The 14,488-nt window shown below is 37.6% G+C and overlaps 1 protein-coding gene across 1 annotated transcript in view; it reads right to left on the minus strand.

Annotated features, from left to right (window-relative positions):
- The window catches only part of GABRG3 (gamma-aminobutyric acid type A receptor subunit gamma3), a 429,923-nt gene that overhangs the window by 64,249 nt on the left and 351,186 nt on the right, over positions 1-14,488 (minus strand). Inside the window, exon 6 of the mRNA XM_074354051.1 lies at positions 2,769-2,906. Coding sequence (XP_074210152.1) covers positions 2,769-2,906 — 138 coding nt within the window. The remainder of the gene's footprint in view (positions 1-2,768; positions 2,907-14,488) is intronic.

Here is a 14,488-nt window from a genome sequence, read left to right on the forward strand (position 1 = left end):
GCCCCACCCAGGAGCCATGCTCCAGAGATTGTGATGGCTATGACTGAGCCATGCCTTTCTTTTCATGGGAACGCACCAAGAATGGTGCTGAGCAGAGACGGCAGATATGGCTCAGCTGTTTTGCACCCATCCCTGCCACACACACCAGCAGTGGTGCTTTTTTATGGGGGTCCCAAGCTGATCTGTTCTGCACACATTCCCAGTCACAACCCGCACTACCGTCCAGCCCCCTGAGGCTGCCTCTGCACAGTGGGCCCCAGCCCTCTCCCCAGGCTTGTCACCAATCTCCAGCAGCCAGACTTGGCTCATCCCCACTGGCTTGTGTCTAGGGCTATGGATCACAGGGACCCTCTCTGCCAGTCCCTCTTAATTCTGTCTGCCAAGCAGCTGCTATTTTCTCCTCCAAGCCTTGGAAGCTCCATTTCCGTCCCCATTGACCTCCCAGCTGGAGAGGGGACATCCTAGTGTGAGGGAGCTCTTCCTCCTTTGCTGCTCCCTCCCTGAGGGACAGGTCCCACACCAATTTCCTTTTCCCTTTTCCCCCCTCCTACCAGTTTTTGTGAGGAATCTTCTTGTATTTCAAAGTAAGAGATATTTTGCCAATTTCAGTAGGTGTTCTGTGTGAATTAATGAGTCTGTAGGTGTAATTCTTGATGTATTCATGGGAACGGGTGAGCTGTGCATCCTTCCACTCGGCCATCTTGGCACCCTCCCCACCACGTTTTTCTAGTGAGACTAAAATCTCCTTGCTGACTGTGAATGCTTTTCATACTTCTTTTTTTAACCTACAACAGCACAAAATCTACTCAGACTATTACCACAACTCTGCAGCTCCCTCCATTTGCCACTTCCCTGTGCTAGTATTCTGTTACAGTCAATGTTAAACACCAGTTGTGTTCAACTGGCCTTCACATTTCCTTTTGTTTAATATCATCCTGCTTAGAACACCAGGAAAGGAAACGCAGCATCAATATTTGGCATTTAAATGCCAGAACAACACCCCCATTTGGTTACCCTCCTTTGAGATGCCTTACACCCCAGAGGCCTGCTAGCTCATTTCAAACTCTAAGAGCATATAATTATGTTATTAATGTAGGTGACTCATATTTGGGTAAAACCTCCCCCCCAAAACATTTCCTTTTATGCTGCCTCCACAGTTTATTTAAATAAATCGTCATATTCCATTCTTTTAACCTTGTCAATGCTTAATATTTAAACACTGACCTTTACCACCATGACACCTATAGCTAAGTTCTGCTTTTCTCTATTGATCAGATAACTTTTAAGACCTTTCTTAATGTGTAAATACAGTAGGTTTTCCATCCCCACAAGTTCCATATGCACAGATTCAACCAACTGTGAATCGATAATATTTGAAAAAAATTTTCCAGATAGTTCCAAAAATCAAACTTGAATTTGCCACACATGGGCCAGGACGGTTGACACTTGAACGACAGGGGTTAAGGGAACCAGCCCTCCACACAGCTGAAAATCCACATATAACCTATAGTTGGCCCTCAGTGTGTGTGGTTCTTGGGTTCCTTCATATACAAGGCTCTGCACGTGAGGAGCCAACCAACCAGGACTGCACGGTATTGTAGTATTTACTATGGGAAAAAATCCAATGTAAGTGAATGTGTGCAGTTTACACTGCGTTGTTCAAGGGTCAACTCTATTTATATAGCATTTGCATTATATTCACAACTATTTACACAGCATGCACACTGTATTAACAACTATTTATATAACATTTACATTGTATTAGGTATTATAAATAATATAGAGATGATTTAAAGTGTAGGAGAGATTGTGAACAGGTTAAATGCAAATACCACGCCGTTTCATATAAGAGGTTTGAGCTTCCGAGAACTGAGTATCTTCAGGAGTCCCAGACCCAGTCCCCCAAGGACACCGATGGAATGACCATAGCTCTCCATTTACAACTCTACCAAGAACTCAGACTGTTCTTTAAAGACATTTACCACTAATTGTTAAAATTTACATTCTAATCTAACCACAGGAAACAAATCATTATGGAGTTCTAAAAGCCAACAAATTATTCACATTAACAAATAATAAGCTCACTAGAAAAGCTGACTTAAGACCCATCAACACCCCACACACTTTCAGAAAAAAACTAATTGCAAATAGTGGACCATAGACTCCTATTTTGGTAAATACCAAAAACAAACAAAAATTCATTTAAATACATTAATAGGGGAAACATCTATTTCAATCTAATTACATGGGTTTTAATATGCATATAATGTTCACTTAACAAAATCAAATTGGTGGATAATTATTGTGCTCAATATATTGAAAAAAGAAACAAAAAACTTTAAAGGAAAGGAAAAAGCTAGAAATTAAAACTCAAAGGACATTTCACACTAGCTGCTTTTCTTTGTGGATCATCAATAATATCTGATGTTCAATACATGTGTGGGATATTGCAGGGTTCTCACCATTAGTGAAATTGGTTTGTATAAATCTAGTCAGTGATGAGTAATCCTCGTTACATTTATAGACACAATGCAAACATAGTCTCAACTTAAAAGTATAAGGTAATTATAATCACCCTTTCCCCATCCCAATTAAAACATTTTTAAAAACTGGCTTTTGAATCAGCTGTTTTGCCTCAAATATCACTTAGGAATATAATCAGTTAAAACATACACAGGAAGGAATTCTACATGACAGGTATGCCTCAGGCATCTGGGGGAAAAGTCTTTTTTTTTTTTTTTTGAGAACTATAGTTCTTTAACTCCTACCTGCAGATGTTTTCACAATTTCTGTGGTGTTTCTGAGGCCCATGAAGTCAAACTGATAAAGCCGCCAGGACTTCTGATCAGCTGCCTCCACAGAATTTTTTCTCCATCTATAAATCATTTCTTCTTTGGGGTAGCCATCTAAAAATGCAGAACAAATATTAACACTTGAAGATGTAGGTTTATAAAACATGAAAATCAAAATTATAATTCTGGTCGCTTAATAGGAGTTGACATTTATGCTATATTTATTCTTTAAACTTTCCTCATGCATACAAACTCCAAAAATGAATGCACAAAGGCCACCTAACCCAGAAGGTTTCTGCTGCAGGTTTTCACAAGGACAGTCAGCAGGATGGTCCCAGCCACGAGCCTTGTTATCGTGGTGTGGACACGGCACACACCTTTCACGCTGGAGGGCCGTGTTGACCTGCAAGTACTGGTCCGGGCCCCACTAGCTCCTAAACCCGAGCTCTAACTGCCCGGCCCACATTCACCGGGCCTCTCACCCTTCCCCAGAATTTACAGATCTCAAGAAAGACAACTTTACTTTTTTATTATAAAATTTTATTATAAATTGTCTTTACTATTTCGAACATATTTGTTTTATTATTATTACTATTAAAGTATAGTTAATGTACAATATTACATAAGATACAGGTGTACAATACAGTGACTGCAAATTTTAAAGGTTATACCCCATTGATAGTTATTATAAAATATTGGCTCTATTTCCTGTGCTGCACAATGTACCCTCGTAGTCTCTTTTATGCATAAGAGTTTAGACCTCTTAATCCTTTGCCTTATATTGCCCCCCACTCCCCACCGGTAGCCATGATTTTGTTCTCTATATCTGTGAGTCAGCACTTTTTTGTTACATTCAATAGTTTGTCGTATTTTTTTAGATTCTGCATATAAGTGACATCATCCATTATTTGTCTTTCTCTGTCTGATTTATTCACTTAGCGTAATGCATTCAGGAAGGACAAAGTTAACAAGGCAACTATTCTAGAATTTGAGAGGTCAGCTGACTCTTAGTCATGCTCTGATTTTAGCATCTAGTTCTGATCAGTGAACTTGGACCTTTTCCTGAGACCATTTCCCAACCTGTTAGTTACTCCAGAAAGCAAGGTGCTTTGATGTTTCTGCCGCCCCAGGCTCAGTGTTGGCAACGCGCCCAGAGCTGTATGTCTTGGACAGGGGCCTTCCCCATCTCCTGCTGGCACCATTACCAAAGGTCTGTGGGCTTCCTGAGCCCAAGTCAGAGACTGGCCCAGTGCCTGTTTTTCAATTTCTAGATCCTTTCTTCTGAACAGCACTTGGGACCGCACCTTAACGCTGGGCTGGAGCTCTCCGATCTGATCAGAGGGCTGACCTGGCACATTCGCTTTCTGTGATACTGCCCTGTCTCCAGGCTCTGCATTGAGATCTGCCCACTGGGTATGTGCCACCCAAGAGCAGGTCTGTCTCCTGTTGTCACCCCACACGTGTCAGCATTGGCATTATCAGCCCTTCACTAAGTCATACAGATGCTGATGACATGATTCTGGAAGGAGACACAGGCATGCTCTTGATGAGTTATCCTGAATACAAAAGCACTGCACTGAGATAAATATGTTAGTAAAGCGGTCGAAACTTACTAATTAAACATTTAGATCACTTTGCAAAAAATTCTGCCTTCTCCGTAATTTTCCTTTCTGCCCATAATTGTCAGCTTGGCTCCTTTTATTCAAAGACTAAGATAGAACAAACCGGCCTCCTGCTTTCTAATTACGGATGGCTCTGTGAAATTACCGTCAACATTGCCAGGTCACTTGCTCTCCCCTGACGTGACAGTTTTGATATCCAAGCACTTAAATTCAGCCAGAAGTAACCAAACATTTTACTTAGCCATTAGCTACTATCTCAATGGCTTTATCTCCCTATTAGACAATCAAATTAGAAAATATACTTCGTGCTATAATTTTTTTCTTTAAAAATTTGTTTTGTAAAGCAGCTTTATTGAGATGCAAAACTCACGCATCTACATCCAAGTTCAGTGGTTTTCAGTATATTCTCAGAGTGGCGCAGCTGTCACCATAATCTAATTTTAGGCTATTTTTATCACCCAAGTGTAACCCCAGATCTATTAGCACTCATTCACCATTCCTCCTCCTCCTCCCATGTAGCACGCATCTCCCCCCGCCTGAAGCCAGCCAGCACTGATACATTTTCTGTCTTCAGGTTTGCCTGTGCTGGGCATTTCGTATAAATGGAGACATACAACACAGTCTCTTTTATAACTGTCTTTCTTAACTTACAGTAATGTGCTCGAGGTTCACTCATATTGCGTCACATGTCAGCACTTAACTCCTACTTATTGCTCAGTAATATTTTTTTGTATGGATATGCCATATTTTATTTATCTGTTATTTTATAGACATTTTGTCTGAGCCCACTTTAACACTACCATGAATAATGCTGTTATGAGTGTTTGCGTACAAGATTTTGTGTCAACATGCTTTCAGTTTTCTTTGGTATATAGCTAGGAGTGAAACTGCTGGTCATGGGTAATGACCTGTATTTAATACATTGAGAAACTGCCAGATTGTTTTCTAAAGATACTACACCTGAAAGTCTACACCAGCCAAGAAGAAGGGTTCCAACCTCTCCACATCTTCCCCAGTGCCTGCTTGTGTCTGACTTTAAGTATAGCAATCATCGTGGGTGTCAGATGGTGTCTTCTTGTTGTTTTAATTTGCATTTCTTTCAAATGGCTGACATTACTGAGAATCTTTCCATGGATTTATTGGTCATATGTGTGTATTGTTTGCTAAGGTCTGTTCAGATCGCCTCCTCATTTTTAGTTAAGTTGTTTGTTTTCCTATTTTTGAGTTTCAAGAATCATTTGTATGTTTAGATACAAATCCTTTCACAAATATTTTATGCCATTCTGCGGCTTGTCTTTTGATTCTTCTAACCTTCATTTTTCAAGGAGAGTTTTTCTAGTTGTAGAACGATTGGGGCAGTCTTTTACGTTGAGGACTTTGAAGATGTTACCTAATTGTCTTTTGGACGATGTGGTTTCTAATGAGACATCTGTTCTTAATTATATTGAAATACTTAAAATGATACATTGTTTCTCTCCTGCCTTTTTCAGACCTTTCTCTGCTTGTGTCAGTCTGACTATGATGTGACAGATGTGGTTCTTTTTTGGGGGGGTAGTTTGTGGAGCTTATTTGATACATAGATTAATGTGCTGTGGGAGTTTTGTGGTCAACATTTTTCCCATTATTTCTTTAAGTAGTTTTGGGCGTATTTCTCTACTTTTCTCCTCTAGGACTCCCACTAATTATATGTCGGTGATCATCATAATGAGCCATAGTTTTACCAGTTTTGATACACTTTTCTTCATTCTTTTTCATTTTGTTTTTCTTATTGGGTGATAGCTATTGCCCTAAGTTTGCTGATCCTTTGTTCTGTCTACTCAAATCTATTTTTGTAGTTGGCTAGCAATTTTTAAAAATTTTAGTGTTTGTCCTTTCAATTTTTTTTTTTTTTTTTTTTTTAGTAAATTTGGTCTTTTCACTGCTGTTTTCTATTTGGTGAGACCTAGTTTTCACAGTTTCCTTTAATTCTTTGGAAATGATTTACTTTATTTCTCTGAATGTATTTAAAATAGGGGGGTTAACGTCTTTGTCCAGGACATCCAACATCTGGGATTCTTCAAGGATGATTTCTCTCAACAGATTTTATTCCTGTGTATGTTAGAATATATGGTGACAACTCTGTTATCAGAACTCTCTTTGCACTCCAGGGTTTATTTATGGTTTTGTTGGGATCTGATGACTTCAACTTTCCAGCAGTTTATGACAAAGTCCTCTCTTTAATTTCCTGCTTGTTGGAAATTTATTCTGGGAGAGAGGTGAGTGACTGGGGCCCTCTCCTTTCCCAAGTCTTTCCTGGGCATGCACACAGTTCTGCACATGTGTACAGTGTTCTTCTAGGTCCTCAGGGTTCACTGATGTTTTTCAAAGTTCTTGTGATCATCCAGTTCTCCAGGTCTTCCTTTCAAGTCTGATGGGGGTGGCAGAGCTGGACTCTTGTTTGCACCAACCCGAGGCAGATCTGATACTTCCGGAAGATTTCTGTTTTTCATGTGATTCCTGAGGATACTGTGTTGCTGTTGTTGTTTTTCTGAGCCAAGCTCTGAGTCAAACCAAACAGCCACAAAACCTTGGGAATGGAGATGTTCCAAGTCTGGCAGAATTTTTAGTATACTCTGCATATGAAGTTCTTAACAGAGCCCTGAAAGAGGCCCTTGCTCTATGCTCATTGTGATCCTGCGGGTCTGTCACAGATACCATGCTGCCAAGCTGGGGAGGCAGGGTGAAGGAGTTAACCAAGTTGATATGCACAGGCTTCATTGTCTTTCTGATGTTCAGAAGTTTCCCTTCAATAGACAATATTCAGCTGGGTTTTTTTTTTTTTACCTTGCTTAATTTATAGTGTTCTGAAATAATTTATTTTAGTTGTTTTGACAGCATTTTCACTGATTTTGTGGGAGAATGTTCACTGAGGTCCTCACACCACCATTCCAAAGTTGATCTCCCTATGCTATAATTCTAATAAAAATAATCACATTAATAAATGATAATTCCTATTTTTGAGCACTAGTAAGTTTAATTGGACTTTTACATACATTTTCCATTTTTTAATTGATGTACAGTCAATTATAGTGTGTCAATCTCTGGGGTACAGCACAATGTCCCAGTCATACATATACATATATATATATATATTTGTTTTCATATTTTTTCCTTTAAAGGTGACTACAAGATATTAAACATAGTTCCTTGTGCTATACAAAAGAAACTTTTTAAAAATCTACTTTTATATATAGTGGCTAACATTTTTAAATACCAAACTCCCAAATTTATCCCTTCCAGCCATCTTTCCCCAGTAACCATATGATTATTTACTAAGTCTGTGAGTCTGTTTCTGTTTTGTAGATGAGTTCATGGTGTCTTTTTTTTTTTTTTTTAGATTCCACATATGAGTGATATCATATGGTATTTTTCTTTCTCTTTCTGGCTTAGTTCACTTACAATGGTGATCTTTGGGTTTATCCATGTTGCTGCAAATGGCATTATTTTATTCTTTTTTATGGCTGAGTAGTATTCCATTGTATAAATATACCCACAACTTCCTCATCCAGTCATATGTCAATGGACATTTAGGTTGGTTCCATGTCTTGCCTATTGTATATATTGCTGCTACAAACATTGGGGTGCTTGTATCTTTTCATATTAGAGTTCCTTCCAAATATATACCCAGAAGTGAGCTTGCTGGATTATATGGTAAGTCTATTTTTAGTTTTTTGAGGACTCTCCATACTATTTTCCATAATGGTGGCACCAAACTACATTCCCATCAGCAGTGTATGAGGGTCCTGTGTTCTCCACACCCTCTCCAGTGTTTATCATTCATGGACTTTTGAATGATGGGCATTTCTAACTGGTGTAATGTGATACCTCATTGTAGTTTTGATTTGCATTTCTCTGATAGTGATATTGAACATTTTTGATATGTCTATTGACCATTCATATGTATTTATTAGAGAAATACTTGTTTAGGTCTTCTTCCCATTTTTGGACTGGGTTGTTTGTTTTTTTGTTATTAAGTTACATGAACTGTTTATATATACTGGAAATTAAGCCTTTGTCAGTCACATCATTTGCAAATATTTTCTCCCATGCCATAGGTTGTCATTTTGTTTTGCTTACGGTTTCCTTTGCTGTGCAAAAGCTTATGAGTTTACTTAGGTCCCACTTGTTGAGTTTTGCTTATTTCCGTTTACTGTGTAGACTGCCCTAGAAGAATGTTGCTAAGATGTATGTCAGATAATGTTTTGCCTGTGTTTTCTTCTAGGAGATTTATTGTGTCTTGTCTTATATTTAAGTCTTTAGGCCATTTTGAGATTATTTTTCTGTATGGAGTGAGGGAGTATTCTAACTTGCTGAAGAGACTGTCTTTTCTCTATTGTATATTTTTGCTTAATTTGATTAATTGACCATCAGTCTGTGGATTTATTTATGGGCTCTCTATTCTTTTCCACTGATCCATATGTTTGTTTTTATGCCAATATCATGCTGTTTTGATTACTGTAGCTCTGTAATATTGTCTTAAATCTAGGAGGGTCATTCCTCCAGCTTTGTTTTTTTTTTTTTCTTCAATATTGCTTTGGTAATTCTGGGTCATTTCTGATTCCATATAAATCTTAAGATTGTTTGTTCCAGTTCTGTAAAAAATGCCCTGGGTAATTTGATAAGGATACATTAAATCTATAGATTGCCTTAGGCATTATTACCATTTTGACTATATTGATTCTTCCAATCCAAAAGCATGGGATATCTTTCCATTTCTTTAAGTCATCTTTAATTTCCTTAATCAATGTTTTGTAGTTCGCCATGTATAAGTCTTTCACCTCCTTAGTCAGATTTCTTCTTAAGTATTTTATTGTTTTGGATGCAATTTTAAAAGGGATTGTTTCTTTACTTTCTTTTCCTGTTGATTCATTGTTAGTTTAAAGAAATACCGCTAATTTTTGTTTGTTAATCTAGTATCCTTCTACCTACTGAACTCTTATATCAGTTCTAGCAGTTTTTGTGTGGAGCTTTTAGGGTTTTCTATATATAGTATCATGTCGACTGCATATAGTGACAATTTTAACTCTTCATTTCCAATTTGGATCCTTTTTGTTTCTTTTCCTTGCCTGATTGCTGTGGCTAGGACTTCAAAGACTATGTTAAATAAAAATGGTGAGAGTGGGCATCCTTGTCTTCTTCCAGATTTTAGTGGGAAGGCTTTCAAATTTTCACCATTGAGTATTATGCTGGCTGTGGGTTTCTCATAAATACCTTTTATTATGTTGAGATATGTTCCCTCTATACCAACTTTGGTTAAGTTTTTTTTAATCAGTGTTTAATTTTATCAAATGTTTTTTTCTGAATCTATTGAGATGATCATGTGATTGTTGTCCTTTCTCTGGTGGATGTAGTGTATCACGCTGATTGATTTGCGTAAGTTGAACCATCCTTGTTTCCCTGGGATGAACCCAAATTGATCATGGTATATGATCTTTTTTATGTGTTGTTGGGTTCGGTTTGCAAATATTTTGTTGAGGATTTTTCTTCTATGTTCATCAGTGATATTGCTCTGTAAGTTTCATTTTTGGTAGTCTCTTTGTCTGGTTTTGGTATCAGGGTGATGGTGGCTTCACAGAATGAGTTTTGGAGTAGTCCCTCATTTTCAGTCTTCTGGAAGAGGTTGAGAAGGACCCATGTGAGTTCTTTGTATGTTTGGTGGAATTCTGCAGTGAAGCCATCTGGTCTAGGAATTTTTTTTTTTTGGAAGTACTTTTTTTTATTGCTTATTCTATTTAATTTCTAGTGATCAGTCTGTTCAAGTGGTCTGTTTCTTTTGATTCAGTCTTGGTGGACCGTATGTTTCCAGAAACTTGTCCATTTCTTCGAGGTTATTCAGTTTGTTCCTATATAATTGTTCGTAGTATTCTCATATGATATTTTGTATTTCTGTGGTATTGGTTGTAATTTCTCCATTTTCCTTTCTTATTTTATTTTTGTTCTGTCCCTTTTCTTCTTGGTGAGCCTGGCCAGAGGTTTGTCAATTTTGTTTACTCTTTCAAAAATCAGCTTTTTGTTTGATTGATTTTTTTCTATTTTTTAAATCTCTATCTTATTTATTTCTTCCCTGATCTTTATTATTTCCTTCATCCTGCTGACTTTTGGGTTTGTTTGCTCTTCTTTTTCTAATTATTTTAGATGGTAGATTGAGTTGTTTATTTGAGATTATTTTTCTTTTTTGAGGCAGGCTTGTATCACTATGAACTTCTCTCTTAGGAGTGCTTTTGCTGCATCACATAGATTTTTTGTGGTTGTATTTTCATTGTCATTTGTCTCAAAGTATCTTTTAATTTCTTCTTTGATTTCATCATTGAGCCATTGGCTTTTGTTTAATCTCTATGCTGTCATTTTTTTCTCCTTTGTCTTTCTGTAGTTGATTTCTAGCTTCATGGCATTGTAGTCAGAAAAGATGCTTGAAATAATTTCAATCCTTTTAAATTTGTTGAGTTTTCTTTTGTGCCCGAGTACATGACCTATCCTACAGAATGTTCCATGTGCACTTAAAAAGAATATATATTGTATTTTGCGAGGATGTAATGTTCTGAAAATATCAACCAAGTCCAATTGTTCTATTGTGTCATTTATTTTCTCAACTGCATTATTAATTTTCTGTCTGGAAGATCTGTCCAATGATGTTAATGGGGTATTAAAGTCTCCTACCATAATTGTGTTCCTCTCAATTTCTCCCTTTATATCTGTTAGTATTTGCTCTATATATGTAGGTGCTCCTATATGGCTGCATATATGTTAATGAATGTAATATTCTCATCTTGTATTGTTCCTTTAACATTATATAGTGTCCTTCTTTATCTTTCTTTATGGCCTTTGTCTTGAACTCTATTTTATCTGTAATTAGCATTGCTACTCCTGCTTTCTTGTCATTTCCATTTGCATGAAATGCCTTTTTCCATCCTCTCACTTTCAGTCTATGTGTCCTTCTCCCTAAAGTGAGTCTCTTGTATGCAGCATATTGTAGATTCTTGTTTTATCATCCAATCTACTACTCTATGTCTTTTGATTGGAGCTTTTAGTCCATTGACATTTATGGTAATTATTGATAGATGTGTGTTTATTTCCATTTTGAACTTAGTTTTCCAGTTAAGTTGGTATTTCTTCTTTGTTAGTTTCTTTTTCTTTTTCTGGGCTGATAATTTTCAGTTGTATTGTCTTAGCTTCTTTTTGGTTTTTATGACTCTACAGTATGCTTTTGACTTGTTGTTACCCTGTTTTTTAAGTATATTATCCCATTAATATATCTGTTTGCTTTAAACTGATAGTCATATAAGCTCAAACACATCCTAAAAATAACACACACACACAAAAAGAGAAAAATCTATATTTTCTTGCTCTTCTCTTCCACCCTTAATAAATTTGGTATCCTCTTTTACATTGCCATGTTTATTCTGTTGTAACTCATTGTAGTTGTCACCCTTCTAATTATAGTTTTCTTCTTTCTATAGCATCTTGCTTCTTTTCTATTTACGGTAGACCTTTCATTATTTCTTTTAGCATAGGTTTAGTTTATTGCTGAATTCTTTGTTTTTTCTTGTCTGTGAAATTCTTTATCTCTCCTTCTACTCTAAAGGATAGTCTTGCCAGATAGAATATCCTAGGTTGCAGCTTTTTCTCATTCAGGATTTTGAATATACCTTGCCACTCCCTTGTGGCCTGCAGTGTTTGTGTAGAGAAATCAACTGAAAGCCTTATGGGGGTACCTTTGTAACTAACTTTTTGTTTTCCTCTTGCTGATTTTAGAATCATTTCTTTATCTTTCACTTTGGCCTTCTTGATTATAATGTGTCTTGTTGTAGGTCTATTTGGGTTCTTCTCAGTGGGGGCCACAGAGCTTCCTGTACTTGGATATCTGATTCCTTCTTTAGGTTTGAGAAGTTTTCAGTCGTGATTTCTCCAAATATCTTTTCAATCCCCTTTGCTCTTTCTTCCCCTTCTGGAACCCCTATTATGTGTAGATTGACATGCTTTATATTATTCCATAGGTCCCTTTATTGCTTTCATTGGTTTTTATTTGCTTTTCTGTCTGCTGTTCTGATTGATGACTTTTGTTATCCTATCTTTAAAGTCACTTATCCATTTTTCTGCTTGTCTAGTTTGCTTTTTGACAGCCCTTAGCTGGCTCTTATCTCTGTCATTGAGTTTTCTCTTTTTAGTTGGCTCCTCTTTATAGTTTTAATTTCCTTCTTAAAGTATTCTCTGTCTCTCTTAATAATCTCTTTTAGTTCCTTCAGTGCTTTGATCACTCCCTTTTTGAAAACATGATCTAGTAGACTATCGCAGTCTATTTCTTTGATTGTTCTTTAGGGGAGTTCTCTTGTTCATTTAGTTAGGAGTGGTTCCTCTGTTTTTTTCATTTTACTTATATCTCTCTGGCACTATGTATTATGAAGTATCAGGTATATACTGTGGTCTTGAAAGGATTTTTTTTTTAAAAGGGGATACAGAAATAAAACTAAACCTCCCCCCAAACAAACAAACAAAAAAACCAACAACAAAAATCAACATTAAAAATTAAAAAAAAGAAAAATTTTAATTGAAAAATTATTTAAAAAATTTTAAAACAATTAAAAAGAAAATTAGAAACAAAAATTTTTAAACACTAAATTTTTTTTAATTTAAGAAGAAGAAAAAAGATGTAAAAACAATAAAACAAATAACAGAAGAACAAAAAAGAATAAAAATTTAAAATTTTGCAAAGAAGAAAAAAATTTAAAGGTTAAAAAATTAAAAGAATAAAAATTTAAAATTAAAATTTAAAATTAAAAAGAAAAGAGAAAAGACAAAGGAAAATGGAGCATGTGTTCCTGTGTAGACTGTGCACTCCTAATAGTTTTGTCATGGATGGATCGTTGTCAGATCTTTCTTCTGTTTGTTTTGGCTGTAATCTCTTTGATTACTTGTGTGGCTGGTGTTGTGGTGGCCAGGGCCTGCCCTGGCTATTGAGTGGGGCCTCCTTTTTGTTCTGTGGTTTTTCACATCCCTGACAGGGGCCGGGTCAATTCCTCTTTTGTTGAAATGGAGGCTTCCAGACCCATTTCTGAGCTGGGGTGAGTAGCAGGCAGGGCTGGAGTGCTTTAAATACTTTTTATTGACTCTTCCCTTGTCCCTGCTTTGGCTGCAGGAATGTTAGTGCACTTGTCTGGTGTCCCCTTGGTTCTCTGCTCTCAGAGCTACCAGTACTGTTATGCCATTTCAGGATCGAACTTCTGGATTGTGGTGTGCTATTGGGTCGGCACCTTTCCCAGTACCAAACGCTCAACCCACCTTGCACTTGCCCACTGTGCAAACTCTGCTCAGTCATTCCAGAGGCCCCCAAGTCACATCCCTAGTCAGTGCTGCTCCCAGTGCCATGTCTGCTAATGGCAGGCGGGCTTGCAGAAAAGGGCCACACCAGCTCTCGCCCCCACTGTGTGCCAGAACTCTGCTCCTTGCTTGTTTGTCATAGAGGTGCTAGTCCACGAAGGCACCCATGGAACAGAACAGTCCCCTCTGCCTGGGGCTGTAAACAAATCTCAGTCCCACCTAGAGGTTGTGGAGCCCCTGGGTGTGGATTCAGGTTTCAACCCCGCTATAAGCCAGCATCAGAGAATATGTTGACTGTGGCCGAGCCCTACCTCTCTTCTCTTGAGGAGCCAGCAGTGGTGCCATGAACCTGCGGAGACAAAGCCTATGCCTCCCCTTTCCCCAGGGCAACAGCAGCAGTGTTGCTTTGCCTTTTTTTTTTTTTTTTTTTTTTTTAAATTTTATGGAGGACCCAGTCCCCTGAGGTTGTCTCTGTATACTCAGCCCCAGTCCTGCACCTGGTCTGGGCAGCCTGTCCCATCCCACCCCCACCGGTTCGTGTCTAGGCCTGGGGAGTCATAAGGGACCCTTTGTGCCCATTTCACTTAGTTCTGTCAGTCAAGGGCTGTTCTGTATGTACATTTTGCATTTAATTGTATCATCTTCTTCTAGACTGATCTGAGCGTTGTAACATTAAATGATTTTCCCTGTGCCAAACAGTTCAAAGTTGATAAAGCTAGA

The sequence above is a fragment of the Camelus bactrianus genome, chromosome 27 (genome assembly GCF_048773025.1).
Source record: "Camelus bactrianus isolate YW-2024 breed Bactrian camel chromosome 27, ASM4877302v1, whole genome shotgun sequence".
Taxonomy (NCBI): Eukaryota; Metazoa; Chordata; class Mammalia; order Artiodactyla; family Camelidae; genus Camelus; species Camelus bactrianus.